We start from the raw sequence: 19,632 nt of genomic DNA on the forward strand, positions 1-19,632 counted from the left end.
ATTATTTAAATATTAATTAATTATACCCAAAGTTAATATCTAATCCATTAAGAGAGTCTATTAAAATCTCTTAGATAATGTAGGAAACCTTTAAGATAATGTGATAAAAGTTTTTCACAGTAAGAATCTTAAAGTATTCTTCAAAATTTGTCTTTCAATATTATTAAATATATTTCTTACTAGATAACTAAACTTATTGAACTAATGAAAAGAACTAGTTACTAGATAACTAACATATTAAACTTACGAAAAGAACTAGTTCTTTTATTTGATGAGTGACGCGATTACAGCGCCACGTTTTCACTTCATGGAAACGTGACAACTCGAATCGATTAAAACGCATCCTAGTGTTACTAGCAGAAAGCTTTAATAATCAGTTCTGTATGAAGTATTTCTTGGAAAAATCGTAGGTCGAGTTTTGTTTACAAAAGAAGTTGATAAATGAATCGGAATAACACAAACTTTAAACGCAACAGACATATATAATATTAAGAAAAAAAACATTTAATAGTATTCGTAATAGTATTTTACTTGTGATATAAGTATAAATGATCAAAAGCTTTGTAAAAAATTGACAAGCAATGTGACCAGCTGATAATGTGTGTGTGTGCGGGCGTGCGTGCGTGCGTGCATGCATCGTATGTGTGAGATTATTCTATAATATACATATATATTACAACATCATCATCATGGTTTTGTGCATAACCTAACCTTACAAGGTGAGCTTGATGCAAGCAATAGCGTATCAGTATTTTTATTTTAAAATAGAAAATAAATTCGTACAAACGATGAGAGATGCGCACCAAGGGACTGTTATTATTGCTAATCTGCATAGCAGGGAGCAGCATCGTTTTTATCGCCTTAAGCAATCAACGACCTTCCATACAAACACTCGTCACAGAAACTCACAAACAATTACGAAATTTTCAGGTATATTCTGGTTACTTATTTATTATTAATCTTAAATCTACATAATATATTTTTGCTTGTTTATATTTTTTGAGGTTAGAATATTATAATAATGAGATATTAAAATTACAGGAAAACTTAAAAGATGTTGAGGAAAAAAGATTAGTGACAGATTCCAAGTATTTAGCTTTGCTTGGTCTTGATGGGCAAACTAGTACAACGCCTTTAAGTCTGAAGCCTCAGAATGTGACAGTAGTGACGCTTATAAGGCCAGGAAGCGAACAACATGCCTACGGCTTTGTTAGAAATGTCAGTCACTTCTTGCCAAATAATAGTATTGTACTTTATAGCGTTGGTTTGAACGAAGAGTCTTTCCAAAGTATCAAGACTACTTGTAACTCTACGAAGTGTAATGTCATTCACTTTGACTTGACTCCATTTCCAGCTCATGTAGAAGATGATAGACTACACGTTTACAGACCTCTAGTTATACAAGTAATTGATTATTTATACATACATACATATAGCGAGTCACAGGAGTATTTACATCCTAGTAATTACCAACTTTCAACTATTAATATCCATTTAGAATACAAGTTTGGAAATTTTTACAGCGATTCGATTTAATATTTCAACATCATGGCTTTTTAAATATGATTTCTTGTACATTTACTATTAATATCCATTTAGAATACAAGTTTAGAAATTTTTACAGCAATTCGATTTAATATTTCAACATCATGGCTTTTTAAATATGATTTCTTGTACATTTACTTAGAGTTAAGTTCATGAATTCTTGTTTTTTTTTTACCGAATAGTACGCTGTTTAATTGTCAGAAACATAGGTTTTGTCCACTTCTGCCGTTGAAATATAACCATTTCAGATTCGTCACCATATTTCGTAATTGATCTTAGATTTTTAAGTTCTAATTCTTCTATTACTTTACGCCATGCTATTTTGCATCAATTACTTCTAAAAATATTTAATTTATTTTCAATTGCAAATATTACATCGTACTACTATTGTTTAAATTTATCTCTTCTTTAAAAACATATTTCTTAGCAAGAAATAATTCTTTTCGCTTATAGAAGGCTTCTTACTATATTATTTATTTATTTATTTGTTTTTTTATTATTATTTATTTATTTATTTATTTATTTTCTTTCTAGTTTTTTCAAATAACAGTGAGTTTAATATTGGAACACTCAATCCAGGATTTTATTTTATTTTTTTGATAATCTTACGTTTATCGCAGGTAGTAAAAAATTTTGAATGTGCTTTCTGCGGAATACATTCTATTCTATCTTCATGAGTATATCGTTTTATGATATCAGCTACTATACTTTTACTTATATTTAGTATATTACCAATTCTTCTGTATAATTTGTTTCTTTTCTTTATGGAAAATAACAAGTTAGTGTACATCAAACGAAATATTTTTGCCTTTTGTCCTAGTTTTGCTAATAATATATAAAATATCTGTGAAATTTCAATCTAAACTGGATTCATGTTTCCTGCATTGAATGCTTTAACAGTTACGTTTGCAAATAAAACTTCTGAGCAATCTAACTAATTTCTTAAAGTGAACAAATTTCAAAAGATAAAGTATATCTAAATACTTTTGCAACACTAAAAATAAGCATTATTTTGTTTATGTTACGCACTACATAGATAATTATGTTAATTAAATAAATAAAATCTATATTTTCTGAAAATTAAGAAAGTGTACTACTTGGTAAAATAAAAACAAGAATTCCTTAACTCATCTCTAAGTAAATGTACAGGATAATTAGATTTAAAAAGCCATGGTGTCTAAATATTTCATAAACAGGAATGAATGTTGGAGTTATTAAGCTTTTGAATTAATATAAACTTCATTACAAAAAAATACTTCCATATGACAAAAATATAATTTTATGTAAACAGTAACAAAATTGGCATCACAAGAGTATTCATATTTAGAGAAATTATATTAAAAATATAAATAATAATTTAATAATTAATATTTTATTGATCTTTCTTTTGGTCTTATAATGCTTTTGAGACCTTTGGGTATATTATAGACTAATCCTTTTGTACATTCTAATTTAATATTGCTCCAAATGTCAATAAGTTTTTATTTTAATATTCCTTTTTTTTGTAATTTTAAATTTTTCTTAATCTTTTTTCCATTTTTGCCCACATGTGCTTTATGGGATTTATATCCAGATTTTGAGATAAAATTGCTAAGATACGTAGTGAATTATATTGCTTTATAATTTTAGCTGTGTGCATCGGGACGTTATCATGTTGAAAATAGTAATTGTTTTCCAATTGCACTAAATGACAAATGATTTTGTAAAATATTTAAGTAGTGAGTCTTGTCCATAATTCCATTTATAAAAACAATATTATAGACTACCATTAGTAGACATACCATGACGGAACCTCCTCAGTATTTGACTCTTCCTTTCAAATTTTTAAATTCACCTTCGATGTTTGACTATTGTGGTTCGTTCATCTGAATTAAACTTACTTTTATTTGAAAATTTTACTCATTCTTAGAGAAAATAATATCCTTGTTAATATATTGCTTAGCAAATTCTAATTGCTTCTTCCTATTTTTCTTATTAATAAATAGTTTTTTCTAGTTACTTTCATTGAAACCTTCTTCCCTTAAAATTCTTCTATAGGTTTCCATAGACACTTATTTATTTAAGCATTTTAAATCAAATGCAGCCAACTTTGAAACACTTGTTATTGAATTCTTTTTTATTTCTTTGAAAACTGCTCTCTCTTCTCGAATAGTTAGCTTTCTTGAACCTCCTTTGCGTTATTTGTTGAATTGATATTTTTTATTACACTTTGTACCATTGACTTACTTCTATCTACTAATTTTGTAATTTGCAGATAACTTATACCTTTAATATGCCATTTATGAAGATTAATTTTCTTTTATTTAGTGGAACGTCACTACCTTTTCGACTCATGTTGACAAGTAACTGATTATGGCAATGCAATAATGCGCACTAATGTAAGGTGACCAACGTTGGACAAGATTTCAACTCAAGACGGATTAAATTTATAAATATTTTGATTTAATACACGTGAAGAATTCCTACGGTATGAATACTCCTGTGATACCAATTTTGTTACTATTTACATCAAATTATGTTTATGTCATATGGAAATGTTTTTTTGTAATGGAGTTTATATGAATTTGAAAGCTTAGTAATACCAACATTCATTTCCATTCATAAGAAATTCAAAACTTGCATTCTAAACAAATATCATTTGTTTAAAGTTGATTATCACTGAAGAGGTACGAATACTCATCTGACTCACCGTATATTTTTTTCTATTATTAGATTAACGAGTGTTCTCAATTATGTTTCATATTACAGACAGCTCTAAATACATTAGGTAGTATTCTATTCATGGATTCAAATGTTCGGTTAAATTCGTCCGACGTTTCAAAATATCTCTTTCCAAAATCAGGAGTATTGACCTGGCCTACGAGGCATGCCATTAGTTCTTTAACTCATCCAAAGATGTATGAGTATTTCCACGCATCAGCAGAAAGTTTCTTTTTTCTTCCTCTTATAAGAGCATCGCACATAGTAATTAGAAACACAAAAGATATTAGAGAAAAGGTAATGCTACCATGGGTTCAATGCGCGCTAACAAGAGATTGTATTTGTCCTATAGGTTTGTAATTATAACACATATACTATTAATGTTATATTATTATTATTATTATCACTAATAATTATAGATGATAACAATGAATTTTTTAGGCGCCCAATCTGCAGGTTGTCGATTTAATAAAAGACCACAATATCGTTATTCCGGCTGCCATGCCTATGATACCTCTGCGCTTAATATCGTTCTTGGATTACATTTCAATTTCGATGATACTTCTTACACGCATCAGGAACGGGAAACTTATTTCAACAAGATACAATCCGAAGAGATAATGGAAGAATATGCTATTATTGCGAAGCAGAACAATGTTACGGAATCTAATTCTAAAAGCTTTGTATCAACCGACCGTTGATATTTCGGCGCGATCTCAGTTTACTTTAGATTAAATAATATTTATATTATTCGCTGATCAAGCACAACTTTATTTAAGAATATATAAGACAAAATTTGTTGTTTTAAAGAAAGTACAGACTTTTTCATCAATTTTGTGAGTAACAAGTATCGTATAATTGGAATGGCTTTCTTCTCTCTCTCTCTCTCTCTCTTTCTATGCCGCCTTTTTTGAATAGCATTACCGTAAAATTAAATATCCAAATAATTTATATAGAAAATATTGAAAATAATTATTTAAACATGCAGACACACGCATCAATATCACACACGTAAAACAATATATTAAATAATATATCAGTCTATAATATTATATTGCTATGAAAATGTAGAGAAGGCTGTTGAAGAAGACAAGTCGTTCGCCTTCAGTATTAATTCTCTTTACAGAATTAATGAAAACGACTGTACAGTACTTAATTAATTATTAATGTATTGGCACGCGATGATCTGTGAAGTTAATCTATAATAAATGCTAAATAATCATTCATGTTGATTGATGTAGGGAAAGTTCTTTTCTTTAACGAAGTATAGATGCGCAATATTAATTTATTATAATTTCATTTAATTTAGGAAAGAAAGTAGCAAACAATTATTCAATTTATAAATGAAGAAATGATACTTTATAACGGCTATACCAAAAGAAGAATTAAAATCGATAATATAGAGACGTATTGTACAACACTGTCGAAAAAAAAGAGTACAATATTTTAATAGCTTATAGTACTTATCCGGAGAAGTAAAAAATGACTAATTAACATGAGTTTTAAAGTTAATTTTTTCGATGTAAATTGATTTTGATTATTTATGAGCATTCGATATCGTAAGCGAGTATTGTAGCCACGTTAAATGTACCCAGAGGAATTTGCTTAGAAATATATTAGTTCAAGATTATTAAAATAATTTATAAATTAAATAATTAAAATAATTATTAGATAATTAAAATAATTATTTTGAAAATAAGAAAAAACTATTACTACTTATATTATTAATATCAATAAAAATTGCTTAGTAAATGCAAAAATAATATGTACAAATCATAGATATTTAATATGTCTTTTTCACATTTGAATACAATTTTAATACCTACGAACATAAATTGGCATATATTTTCAAATATTCCTTGAACTGATGTATTTCTAAGAAAATTTCTATATGTTCATTCAATATGTTGCCAAAAAACTCGGTTACGACATCGAACGCTCATAAATAATAAAAGTTTATTTACATCAAAAAGGTTGATTTTAAAACTCATGTTAATTAGACATTTTATACTCCTCTTGATAAATACTACAAGCCCTTAAAGTATTAGATACTTTTTTTTACAACAGTATATACAGTGAATTACAGGAGTATTGAGTAACCGTTACTGTCAATTTAAAACAATCAATATTTTCTTATAATACAATATATTCAAATCTTTATACTGAAAAATATATTTTAGGATTATTCAACTTTTACATTTTATTACAAAAGATCATTTTATTATAAGATAAGCGAAATTTAACATAACTGATAAGAAAATTGATCTTATACGAATATTTCCAACTACGTAAGAGATAAAATAAAAATATAATTATTATATAATTTTGACTCTCCTTTGCATCTTAGAATATTTTTGAGACAATTGGGTATATTTTGGGAGACCAATTTTATTATCAATTAGGTTTATTAAACTTGTAAATTGATATCAATTTAATTGCATTGTAAAAGAAGCAAAATTTAACATAACTGATAAGAAAATTGATTTCACAAGACATGCCCAATAGTTTTAGAAACATTATAAAATGCCAAAGCAAAGACAACGATATAATAATTGCATTTTTATTTTATCTTACGTTGTTGAAAATATTCTTGCGAGACCAATTTGGTTATCTTTGAAGTAAAATTATATTTCTTAAATAATAAAATGTTTTTTCTGCAATCAAATTTATATCAATTTGAAAGTTTAATAATTCTAAAATATATTTCTGTGTAGAAGAATTTGGAAGCTTTGAATTACAAGCAAATATTAATTATTTAAAATTTATAGTAGGAACGCGGGTACTAATACTTCTATGATTCACTGTATATGTTTGTAGCATGTATGTAGATGTGATACAAAAATTCATTGAACGTGATACGATACGAAGCAATAATTCTATAGTATTAGAATGTACCATCTCTATCTCTCTCTACTTATTTATATTCAAATAGTATAAATATGCAGTCAATGTTTTTGATTATAAAATATTACTATTATCTTTCTTTTTTCAAATTTCAAGCGAACGTACAATGAGTCCTAAGAATATTTGTACACCTCTACTTTATTCCTAATTAAAAGTAATCAATATTTTCTTGTAATATAATATTTCCAAATTCTTATACACAGAAACATATTTTACAATTACTGAACTTTAAAAAATTAATATAAATTTTATTCGAAAAAAGAGTGTTTTATTATAAGAAAAATTTACTTTTAATTAAATGATAACAAATTTGATTTGACAAAATATGTCCAATCGTTTTAGAAACATTTTCAAATGTATAAAGGAGGATCAATTATATAATAATTATATTTTTATTTTATTTTACGTAATTGGAAATACTCTGATAAGACCAAGTTTGTTATCATTTAAATTAAATTATATTTCTTTAAGAATAAAATATTTCTTTGCAAACAATTTGAAAGTTTAATAATCCTAAAATATGTTTTCGTGTAAAAAAATTTGGAAGTTTTGCATTACAAACAAATATAAATTATTAAACATTTATAGTAGAGGCGAGTACGAGTATTACTGTTACTCATTATATGTCATAGAAATATGAAAATTTAGCCGAAAGTAATTTGTTTACTTTGACGAGACAAGTGCGATCGATTAATCGTATATAATATTATTAAAAATCGATAACTGTTAAATAAAGGGAACGCAACGTCGAACATCGAGTATACGATGGATAAATATTTTTACGCGAGCATCTTCGAATTTCTTAAAATTTCTCTTAACTCAATGAAAATCAATCTATCGATCACCGATAATTCTTGATAAATGTTAGAAAATAGAAGATAAAAAGTTAATCAAAGTATAGAATGACAGATGATAACGTAAACTTTTCGTTCAATTGGAAAGATAAAAATAACTGCATTAGGATGTATAATAAAAATCATGACAAAGTATACAATAACGCGACAACATTAAATCTGAAATATTCTAGTGATTTCAGTCAAAGTGATCCTACCGAAAATCCATCAATCGTGGATTTAGGTGGACAATTTCATGAAAAATTAAAAAGCTCATCTTCCGGGTCAGAGTTTCGTTTCATTAATCCGGCTATTTACGTTGAATCTTTAAATACCGAAGACAACGAGAAAGAAACTACCACAAATATCAGAATAGGCATTAATCATACAAACAACAATACCAAAATATTAAATAATGGTGATGCAAACGATTGCAGATTCGTTGAATTTGATAGCGGTGATGGAATTAAAAAAACAACCGATATGTTATCTGATTTGTCCTTGAAAAAAGCAATAGTCTCTTCGAGGGGTGATCTTGCTACCGATGACATTTCCTCACCGGAAACTTATCGGTGTTACTTTTCTACGTCAAGCACAGCCTCATCCGTTGGCGCATGTTCTGCTCGTCATTCCGAATCTATTGTTAATGTAAAACCAGTTTCTCATCGGGTTCAAAGACGATGTAAAATTGTAAATGATGAAATTATTAAAAGAGATCAGCGAAGACCATTTTCGTCAAACGGCATGGTCGTCGGCAAGGAAGTGGATCAACCAGAAGCACAAGTTCAGAGGTCTGTTATGTTTTTCTAAACTTAATCGATTCGAAACGTTCATACTCATTCGACTTTATTTTTCTACTTTAAGATATATTTTAAACGGTCATCGAGTCGTACACATTTCAACGACATCGATCTCAAGCTCGAATATTTCTCAAATGGATGACGAACCTTTAATGGCCAGAAAGAGTGCTCACGAGGAATGGTTGCGCAAAAAACAGATTTATCTTCAACGAAAGAAAGAAAAAGAAGATATGATGAAAACTAAAGAACGGGAGGAAGAAGAGAGATTAGAACGGGAAAGGGAAGAAAAGGAGAGGAGGGAAAGGGAGAATTTTGTCAAGTGGACTGAAAGGAAAAAGAAAGAAGAAGCGGATAAAAAAGCAGCCCTTGAAAATGAAATGAAAATGGAAAAACAATTGAAGGAATTAGAGGAGAAGACGGTCATCGCTAAGGCTTTGTGTCTGCGACAGTGGGCTCGTAAAAAAGAAGAAGAACAGAAGGGTACACATTACTTAAATTACTTACTATTAATCCCAATTAAGTAATTGGAAAGGAACAGATTATAAGTAACATTTTTTTAAATTTGAAATTAGTGCATAACTACAAAGCATTGTTTTATTTCAAATTTTAAGAAAATATTACTTTCTTTTTATTTTTTAAAAGTGTACTTTAATTTTTAGCCACACGATTTCATTTCTTTTCACTTTTCTTACCATACGATACTCTTTAGCAATAAAATGTATATCAGTTTACAACTTTAATAATCCCAAAATATGTTTCTGCATATAAGAATTTGTATATGTTGTATAATAATTGTACGAATACTCCTATGACTCATTGTACATGTATATTGTATCTTTGTACAATAGCGCAAGAAAAAGCATTGCAGTTGAAAGAACAACAAGAGGAGGAAGAACGGAAAAGGAGACAAGAGGAGAGTGTTAAAGCTTACGAAGAGTGGCGGGAAAAGTCGAGAAACCGACCTAAACCCGCAACGCAAGGATTATTTCGTTAGTATACACATATTCCATCACTGTATTACTGTATTTCTAAAATAATATTAGGGTGAACTACAAATTCGTGCGTTTATTGTGTTGAAACTTTACTTTGAAACTGCATAATGGATTGTTTTTTAGAAATTTATTTTGGAAATATTAATTAGAAAACGTACGAACTTTTGGTTCACTCTAATAATAATAATAATAATAATAATATAGTTTATCTCGTTGTACTATGTTCATTTTGTATATAGCACATCAAGCAGCAAAGCCAGGATTTATAAACCCAACTCCATGGCAAAAGCTAATCGAAGACGATTCAAACGACGACCAAGAGGACAGTAAGAAGACCAAAATAAAAAGAAGACAAAATAAAAGAAAAAATAAATAATTAAAAGAGAATATTAAGGACCCACTGATTTCAACTTCGGTTATCATTTGTAAGATTTACAGTTTTAGATGCAATCGTACTCTGTTTTGTTTTTATAAGTATTGTATTTAAAACGTTGTATGTCAGAGAAAGAGTCTTGAGGAAAATGGCTATATTTGACGTTAACACATATAATATCAGCTTAATATTTTTATTAATATTATTTAATATGTTACATCGGATTTTGATCGATTGACGATTATTCATCTACTGTCTCCGAGTTATATTTGTTTTATTTAATTAATTATAAATTATAATTTTCATTACAAAATATACGACAAAAGAGATATATTTTGAATGAAACCAAATAGGATGAAAATATAATCGAAGGAATACATTGGTAGACTAGAGGTACGTGCCCTCATAAACTTAACATCATTAACTTAAATTATTTCAATTAATAATACATTTATTTTTAGCGGCGCGAGATCATGATAGTATTATTGGATATAAATACTACATGTTCCTAATAAACTTGACACGATAGAGAATACATTTGTTAAGAGTATCATCTGTGAATAAAAATACAGTGCTTATATTAGTATCTTCTATGATTTTTCTATTTACTTGCCCATCGCTTCTTCTTCTTCCTGAAGTCTTTCGATGTCTGATTTGTTCATGAAATAATAAGAAGGTTGTCGTGATTTCTAATAAAAAAAAAGAAAAGATTATTACTCAACTGTATTATTTTTTTTAATTAAGATATACAAAGAACTCTGTACAAAAGCGTACCAAATCTTTGATGATTCGTTTAGCACCTGCTTTTATTAGAATACTGCTTAAAATTTCAACCGATGGTACTCCCATTGCATAGTGAAGAGCAGTTCTTTCCAACTGAAATTCAAAATCAAATGTTTTAAATTGACGATTAATACAATGAGAATCAAAAGTGAACGCGCATACGATATTTTCAAAAAAAAATAAATAAATGTTTTATTTGAAATTTACTTTAATTAAAAAATAAAGCAATTTAATCAATTAAACGTCGAGTGGGACTCGACAAAGGAACTCTTGAGATAAAACTTGATGTCGAGTCACACTCGACATAGGAGTGCAAAGTGTTAATAATTAATATATATTATAATAATTAATAATATATTATATTAATAATTAATATATAATATAATTGTGTTAATAATTAATATATATAATAAAATTATTATATATATTAATTATATTAAATTATAATAAATTATTAATAATAAAGTGTTAATAATTAATATATGAGCCGTTTATTTTGGAAGTGGCCTAACTCCATTTGTCAATTATTTCCAATTACCCATGATTACATGTACAACTTCAAATTATCTATCAATAAAGCATTCAAGGTTACTTATATTCCGAGTAAATACGGTAATTCTGGACACATAAGTTTTCCGAGTTAGTTGAATAACTGAGCCGTTTATTTTGAAAGTGGCCTAAGTCCATTTACACTTAAATTAAGATATTTATCATTGATTTTTAATATCAGGACATTCGTTTTTACCAAATGTTAGAGATTTTGGTGTGGTAGAAATGGCATTAAAAAAAATAATTTACTGTTTGTCCCCCGAGATTATTACAATATTATCAAAAAGTGTCGGAAAAATAATAACTTTTTTGTACATGAAATGAGACAAGAAGATTTTGTATCAACAAAATTATTAGAAGACGCAATTTTTAAAAGGGTAAAGAATTCTAATGGAGAACCAATAAACTGGTTAAAAATATGTTGGATGGGTTTTGTCAAAAATGAACCGTATAAAATTTTCTATAAGACATCAATGAATGAGAACGAAAATTTGAAAGTCCTGAATTTATTACCACGTCGGGGTAGACCAAGAAAGTTCGAAAATATTGTATTGACACCACTGTATAAAAATATAAGACAAATTACAATCGTAAAATTCAAGGACATAATTGACTTATTACGATATATACCACTGGAACATCATGATTTCTTTAAATCCCTTTCACATACACAAAATGTAGATGAGTAGAAAATTGTTTTGTATTTTATGTTTGTAAAAAATATTTTGAATCGCATAATTTATGTTTTTAAAATGTTATAAAGGTATGTAAAATAAAATGAGTATTGTTTTTTCACAATTTGAAGCATCTTAAATTATGTTGAATGGACTTCGGTTTCTTCAAATTTTATAACGAATCTGGTTGTTAATTTTGAAAGTGGCCTAATTTCATTCTTGGTAAGAAAACGCATATTATTTACTTAATAATTGCCATTATTTTAATAGGAACTGTAAATTGAACATCTTTAGATACACTTAAGCAGCATAACTCATTGGTATTCTGTACGTATATTTTTAATTGCATTGAAACGCAAACCCTTAAATATCTCAATTTAAGTATAAATGGACTTAGGTCACTTTCAAAATTCTATATGCAAACATTGAAAAGAAAAATGTATTTGTGTGAAAATATAATATATATTTTATCGTTTATTTCCTCGCTGTAGTCGAACGTACGAAAGAATATTTTTCACTCACGTTGTCACCGATTCGTAACGTTTCCGGATAAGTTTTAGCTATCATTCGTACGATTTCTTCGTTTTCTCGTAAGACTGCGATGTGAAGCGCACACCGACCGGTTATGTTTTTTCCAACAGCTAATAACTTTCCACCGCCGTTATTTTTATTTAAAAGTTCCTTCACTTTGGCAACATCTGCTAAACGTATGGCACGGTGTACTTCCTCACGTTGATCCTAACGCACGAAAAATTAAATACACATATGTATAGTGTTATAAATGTCTGTATACCTATGTATTTGTTTTTCAAAGGTTGTTCAATTTTTCCGGTTATTCCTTTACCACGTAGTTAGGAATCGACTGTAAAAATTGTACGGTCGCCTCGTGATTCCTCTCGGTTGCAACTTCAACGATATTCATTTCACCGTCTTGCGCATCGAGAATGTGATCGTAACCTTCCAGCAATAGTTCTACTAGTTTTTCGGTTTCTCCTACGAAAAGCAAACAAAATTGTTAACTTTTAAGGCATCCTATATACTCTCAATACTATTCGACAATAAAATTGCGAAATATTACATTATATTTCAATAAAGTCTAAGAATGATGCAAAATATGTTCAGAAATTGTGTATTAAATATCACAAGCTCTCCTTGATTCACCTAATATATTTTAAAACGTAAACTGATTGCTACACGTAAATAATATTGAGCGTGTATGAGCAGTTTATGATCCACGCAAAATAATGTGCCACATTTACAATTAACTTCTAGGTTATTGTGGACGCCTATAGGCGCTTATTATACTTCATTTTTAATATTTACAATTTTAGCAATTCGGTTCAGAATACTAAGAAATAAATAATATTGTTTAAATGTAAAATGTGAAAATTCAATCTTTCGATTATTGAAATATGTTTTCACAAAAATGCATCCATACCCAAAAATTCGTATGGCGTCTCAAAAATCTGCCATAGTCAAAGGATTAAATACAAAGTACATACGATAATCAAACGTAAACTGAATGATTGAATAAAAATAATGCGCCGTTGATGCCACACGCCAATATTATTATCGATATAAATATTAACCCTTTTGATATGAGTGCCGGATATATCCGACATCCATCTGATGACTTGTATATACGAGCATCGAATATTGTTTAACATTGTTTTATTAAAAGCACAGTTCTTATTTAACATTTAAGAAAATCTTCATACAAAAGAAGACTGACCACGTGTTATGTGAGCATTTTTGGAGTGTCACAGAGGACAGAATGCACGTATCAAAAAGGTTAATCGTGTATGAGCCACTTAAAAAGACGTGTTCATTATTTATAAAATATCTCGATCAGGAATGGCGAATCTTATGACCTGGGGGCCAGATACTGACCAACGCAGACCACTGAACTGACCCACGAGCCGATTTTGCTAAATTTTAATTTTCAAACGGAGTAAGATTTTCCTTCCCCTTTTTTTTATTTTTGAATTTGAAAATTGTTCTCGATAATGAATTTTGTAAAATAGAAATAAGCTTGCAAATAAAATTGCTGCAAAATATGTAAAACTAATGACTAAATTTGAATAAAAATTAAATTAAATAATAATAAATATAAACAAATTAAATAATTTTATCACGAATTACTCAGGATTTTTATTTGCTTCTCAAAGTTGTTTTCAAAGTTGATCCTTCACCCCCTCCCCTCCCAAGGTCAATTTATTCAATTACTGACCCATAAATTAGCACTGCAAACTATGATAAGTCGAATTTTATCCACCCATTCTAAAAGATTCGCCATCCCTGATCTGATCAAACACCAATGTCAAAAATCATACCCCTTGCAGCTAAATAAACGACCCAACGATCGATTTCTTCGACATTCTCACGGATATTAGCCTGTTCTGCAACGTCCCTAGCTGTTCGATAAACTTCATCTCTAAATCCAACGTTGACCTGCGTCTCTTGCAAAAGATGATACAAACCATCTTTCGAATAAGAACGTACCGCTGCAAAGTGTATCATACTTTGTCCGTGCTCGTCCTATAAATGAAATAATATAATAATATAATAATATAAAACACCATTGTAAGGGTAACCTTAAGGGGGGAAATACGTGTAAAACGATGTTTTCGTTATGATTTTCACGAATTTTTTTAACGTATTAAAAATTTATGTTATTTATTAATATTATAAAGTCATTTTACACATATATTTGAGCTTTCACGCATTTTAGGTTTCTATCCGACTGAGCAGTTTGCGTACATCTTGGAAGCCACAATTTTGATCAGAAATCAATTACAAAGAAAAATTACTTTTTTTATATGTGTATCTTCTATTTGAACCTCATTTTTCTAGAAAAAATTAAAATTTGTATTTTTTAGAGAGGTGTGAACATAAAGTACGATTTTTTTCTATTTTTTCATATATTATTCATTATAAAAAAAATACTTTAAACAAAGATATAGCTTAGAATTTAGGTTCAAATAGAGCGTAATTATATAAAGAAACTATATTCCAAATTTCAAAATGATTGGTTAAAAACTTTGTAAGCTAGAGTGTACACAAATCCGAAAACGCGTTTGAAAAAAGCTCGAACTTTTAAAAGACTTGGATTTTTGACTTAAAATTTTATGACTATATTTTTTAATAATTTTACAAACGATTTATAAAAAAAAAAAATTAAATTTTTTGAAGCCTCTATATATATTTCCCCCCTTAAGGTTTTGGAAAACCTAATTAATTGAAAACCGTAATTATTGAAAAACGTACTCTGTTTGGATTGCTAAAAGTTGATTCTGGTACATCAGAATCTGGACTTTGAGGATAACCTGCATCCTCGTCTCCACCATTTTCATTGTCAGGATTCTCGAGAGTTTCATTTTCACGTTCGGGTATTATTAGAACGTTGGATTCCTAGAATGTTTGTAATTATATACATATATGTTACTGTCAAATTGTTTAATTCACAATTAATTTATTAACTAAATAGATGTTACATGAAATAAATAGGTGTTTTAGAGAAAGAATATAAACAGAATTTTTTATTATAATATTTAAAAACAAATTTAATTTTATTATATAATTTAATATATTTATAATATATTAATTAATAATATATTATAATAATTATAATATATTTATTAATAAAATTTATTTATAATTATAATAATTGTCTCATGAAATAATCAGATAATTTATGAAATAACGGTAGGTGTCTAGTTATTGTGTTATGACTCATTATGAGTCATTGTTTCAGCTTTCTCAGCGGAAAATTATTGATTAAAACACTTTTAGCTTTCATGACATTTCGAATTTCACGAAGGTACTTTTTTTAATTTTTAATTCATTTTTTAATTAATCGGATCTGTGATTTACATCGTGGTGCTTCAATATTTCAAAATTATTTAGAGTTTTTCTTTTTTTGATTGGAAACTTTAACAAACTTTACTTTCTCCACAAGCTTCTTATATTTCACTGAAGACATACGCGCAGTATTAACACTGACCAATAAAACTTGTAATTTTTCAGTTAACTCTTTTTAAATTAAATCTATTTCTACGAACCATAACCTTAATACGTTTCAAAATGGCACGTTTAAAGTCAATAGAATAGTTCGATTAACCGAACATTTTGTTTTCAAATTACATGAAGAATTAATAAAAACTGATAACTACGAGAATTGTTGTAGAAACAAAAGTTTACTTTGAAGATGGATTAAACTTCAATTTGATACTTTAACTATTCGTCTCTCGCAAATTCATATATTACTTAGTTGAAGTATGTATTTCTGCCTTGTTTATCAGTTTAACTGATCGACATAGTTATTTCATGTAAAAGCTAATTATCTCATGAATTAACGTTAATAAATATACAGTTAATCACACTAAAGTATTCATACTCGTCTCTACTATAAATGTTTAATAATTTATATTAAAAAAATCAAAATTATATAATAATTATATTTTTATTTTATCTCTTACGTAGTTGGAAATACTCGTATAAGATCAATTTTCTTATCAGTTATGTTAAATTTCACTTATCTTATAATAAAATGATCTTTTGCAATAAAATGTAAGAGTTGAATAATCCTAAAATATATTTTTCAGTATAAAGACTTGAATATATTGTATTATAAGAAAATATTGATTGTTTTAAATTGACAGTAACGGTTACTAAATACTCCTGTGATTCACTGTATATACTGTTGTAAAAAAAAGTATCTGATACTTTAAGGGCTTATAGTATTTATCAAGAGGAGTATAAAATGTCTAATTAACATGAGTTCTAAAATCAACCTTTTTGATGTAAATAAACTTTTATTATTTATGAGCGTTCGACGTCGTAACCGAGTTTTTTGGCAACATATTGAATGAACATATAGAAATTTTCTTAGAAATATATCAGTTCAAGGAATATTTGAAAATGTATGCCAATTTATGTTCGTAGGTGTTAAAATAGTATTCAAATGTGAAAAAGACATATTAAATATCTATGATTTGTACATATTATTTTTGCATTTACTAAGCAATTTTTATTGATATTAATAATATAAATAGTAATAGTTTTTTCTTATTTTCAAAATAAACCTATTTTAATAATCTTGAACAAATATATATCTAAGCAAATTTCTCTGGGTATTTTTCAGTATAAAGATTTGAATATATTGTATTATAAGAAAATATTGATTGTTTTAAGTTGACAGTAGAATTAAGGATACTCCTATGACTCACTGTATATAAATGAATGATATCTAACAACAAAAGATTATATTATTTAAATAATAGATAAATAAATACAAACCCGTTGATTGTCGCTTTTATTATTGCTGGCAAAATTGTATAAATAAGTAGCCAAATAGGTGACTGGATCGTTTGGACGTGCATTGGCTACTTCTGTTAGACCCTTGATCAGTGGATCACCCAAAGCTGTCAAAATATATTCAAAATTAAAAACATTTCTTAAATGAGATAAGAATTTTCTTATGTTACAAATATTATACTTACATGTTGCTAAATAACGACCTTCCTCTGTGCGAAATATAGGAATATCGAGTTGATTATCGTCTGAAAAATATATTCTTTTATTACTCACTCAATAACGCATATTAAATAACATATAATAAATATAATTAACACTTTCACGACGGTAACTGTAAATTTATCTAATTTTAAAGTCTTTAACAAAATACGGAAAACAATTCTAAGTTATTTTTAAATTTTTAACGGAATATAATCAACGTACTCTTACATCATTTCAAAATTGGCGCCTTTTAATTCATGCATTTATTATATACAGGGTGTTTGAGATTTTTTCGTACAAATATTGTGAGCGTATATTACGCTCAAAAATGACAAAAAAATATTTTATATAAATATAAATCATTAAAATCTTTATTCAACAGTTATAACAAATTGTAAAACTGTTTAAATATGCTGTTCAAAATGTTTCCCGTTTACGCGAATACAAGTTTGATACCGTTGTAGTATGCTGTTTATGACATTTTATTAATTTCTAGAATTGCATACATAATTCGTTCTATCCTAACATCAAATTTAATTATCTTAGTTGTATAAACTTCTTGTTTCAATTTCCCATACAAATAAAAATCTAGTGGGGTTAGGTTAGGTGATTTAAATGGTCAAACTATTGTTCAGATAAAAATACATCTTTGAGTAACATATTTACAAAATATTTTTACAATTTATATTATAAATTTTGAGTGAAGCTTTAAATGGCTTATGTTCATAGAACACTTTTGTTTTATTTTTGTTCGTAGAATACGGTGACAATGTTTATACGAAAAAAATCTCAGACACACTGTATAAAATATAAACAAAAATGAATTTTTTAAAGTATTTTTCTGCGATATAAATGAAAATAATATAATCAGTAATAACTCAAAAAAAAATCTAATTAATGTATCAAATCGTATGATCAAAAATAATTTACCGCAAAGATTGTTAAAACGCATCAAGTTAATATTTACAAACAACACAAATTTCAGAAATTTTAAAAGTTATTGAAAATTATATGTATTTGTAAATTCATCATATTCACTTTATTATTCAACAAAATATTTCGTCACTCCTATGTCGAGTGTGACTCGACATCAGGAGCTTCTTTGTCGAGTCCCGCTCGACGTTTTTATTTTTATCAAACTGATTAAATTGTCTTATTTTTGTAGCTAAAGTAAAACATTTAAAAACGTTGAAACCTATTGGTAACAAAATTGAAAAATAATTCTGAATTCAAAGAATTAATATTTGAAAACTTTGAACAATAAATGAGAGACTATAAACATCGTATTGACATTTTTTATATTCACATAAATGCAAATAACAGAATTTCGCCGTATTCAGGTACAAACTTTTAGAAAATTGAACATTTTATTCAGTTAAATATTTTTATGTCGATTTATCATCCGTCGCGAAAGTGTCAAACAAACAAATAATATGTGAAATGAAAACTGGTGCAAGAAAAAGTCGTGATTAATCTTTATTACATAATAATAATAATAATAATAATAATAATAATAATAATAATAATAATATTGCTTAATTTTCTTCAACAACACTCTCCACAACCTCGATATGCAAAAGCAAGCAAGAAATTTTCGTGCCATGGTGATCATATAAACGTCATGGGATTGAAATTTGATAGTGGATCAATAATTGAAGAACTTAACAGACACGTGACTCACGAAAAACAAAAAAGAAAGAAAGAAAAGAAAGAAACAAAGAAAACAAAAATCAATATGCATACATAAATAATAAATAAATAAATAGTTATGTTGGAAAGACGGTGCCAGAGTATCTTTTTCCATCGCGTGAACATTGACGCCGTGCATGTTTAAAACAACAGAAGCTAAGCTTTCGAGGATCGTTCAAATGTTCTTCGATAATATTTTTCATTCCCCCATCGTAATTCAAAAAATTGTCGCTTAAAATTTCATCGAATATTACGTATAATATAATTGACAAT

General features: G+C 27.7%; 3 protein-coding genes across 4 annotated transcripts; 2 read left to right on the forward strand and 1 right to left on the reverse strand.

Moving 5' to 3' along the window:
* Positions 1-328: 328 nt before the first annotated feature.
* Positions 329-5,471, forward strand: LOC122514926. Its single transcript, XM_043632072.1, has 4 exons — positions 329-930; positions 1,042-1,404; positions 4,294-4,597; positions 4,687-5,471. The coding sequence occupies exons 1-4, from the start codon at positions 796-798 to the stop codon at positions 4,944-4,946; spliced, it is 1,062 nt and encodes a 353-aa protein (XP_043488007.1). The 5' UTR covers positions 329-795; the 3' UTR covers positions 4,947-5,471.
* A 2,188-nt stretch (positions 5,472-7,659) lies between these two features.
* On the forward strand, positions 7,660-10,733 carry LOC122514910 (reticulocyte-binding protein 2 homolog a-like). Of its 2 annotated transcripts, XR_006303151.1 has the most exons (5): positions 7,660-8,773; positions 8,847-9,262; positions 9,631-9,771; positions 10,014-10,540; positions 10,609-10,733. XR_006303151.1 is itself a non-coding variant. In XM_043632047.1 (4 exons), the coding sequence occupies exons 1-4, from the start codon at positions 8,052-8,054 to the stop codon at positions 10,148-10,150; spliced, it is 1,416 nt and encodes a 471-aa protein (XP_043487982.1). In that variant the 5' UTR covers positions 7,660-8,051; the 3' UTR covers positions 10,151-10,733. The 2 variants fall into 2 exon arrangements, 1 of the variants encoding a protein (XP_043487982.1); XM_043632047.1 differs by having other exon boundaries at positions 10,014-10,733.
* LOC122514986 lies at positions 10,698-18,622 on the reverse strand. Its single transcript, XM_043632122.1, has 10 exons — positions 18,601-18,622; positions 17,655-17,714; positions 17,452-17,576; positions 15,421-15,564; positions 14,487-14,691; positions 12,998-13,146; positions 12,676-12,891; positions 10,922-11,023; positions 10,757-10,836; positions 10,698-10,701 (listed from the first exon to the last, which is right to left on the reverse strand). The coding sequence occupies exons 1-10, from the start codon at positions 18,620-18,622 to the stop codon at positions 10,698-10,700; spliced, it is 1,107 nt and encodes a 368-aa protein (XP_043488057.1).
* Positions 18,623-19,632: the final 1,010 nt, after the last annotated feature.

Source organism: Polistes fuscatus, unplaced genomic scaffold (genome assembly GCF_010416935.1).
Source record: "Polistes fuscatus isolate 324 unplaced genomic scaffold, CU_Pfus_HIC Scaffold16, whole genome shotgun sequence".
Classification (NCBI taxonomy): domain Eukaryota; kingdom Metazoa; phylum Arthropoda; class Insecta; order Hymenoptera; family Vespidae; genus Polistes; species Polistes fuscatus.

What these genes read in the sequence shown, in the direction of transcription:
- LOC122514926 (XM_043632072.1), top strand. Translation starts at nt 796, where the DNA reads ATGCGCACCAAGGGACTGTTATTATTGCTAATCTGCATAGCAGGGAGC. An exon ending in AACAATTACGAAATTTTCAG is followed by an intron (nt 931 to 1,041) that starts GTATATTCTGGT and finishes TTAAAATTACAG; the next exon opens with GAAAACTTAAAAGATGTTGA. An exon ending in ACAGACCTCTAGTTATACAA is followed by an intron (nt 1,405 to 4,293) that starts GTAATTGATTAT and finishes TTCATATTACAG; the next exon opens with ACAGCTCTAAATACATTAGG.
- LOC122514910 (XM_043632047.1), top strand. Translation starts at nt 8,052, where the DNA reads ATGACAGATGATAACGTAAACTTTTCGTTCAATTGGAAAGATAAAAAT. An exon ending in CCAGAAGCACAAGTTCAGAG is followed by an intron (nt 8,774 to 8,846) that starts GTCTGTTATGTT and finishes TTCTACTTTAAG; the next exon opens with ATATATTTTAAACGGTCATC. An exon ending in AAAAGAAGAAGAACAGAAGG is followed by an intron (nt 9,263 to 9,630) that starts GTACACATTACT and finishes TTTGTACAATAG; the next exon opens with CGCAAGAAAAAGCATTGCAG.
- LOC122514986 (XM_043632122.1), bottom strand. Translation starts at nt 18,622, where the DNA reads ATGCGTTTTAACAATCTTTGCG. An exon ending in GCGTTTTAACAATCTTTGCG is followed by an intron (nt 17,715 to 18,600) that starts GTAAATTATTTT and finishes TATATTTTTCAG; the next exon opens with ACGATAATCAACTCGATATT. An exon ending in CTTTTAGCAATCCAAACAGA is followed by an intron (nt 14,692 to 15,420) that starts GTACGTTTTTCA and finishes TTTCATTTATAG; the next exon opens with GACGAGCACGGACAAAGTAT.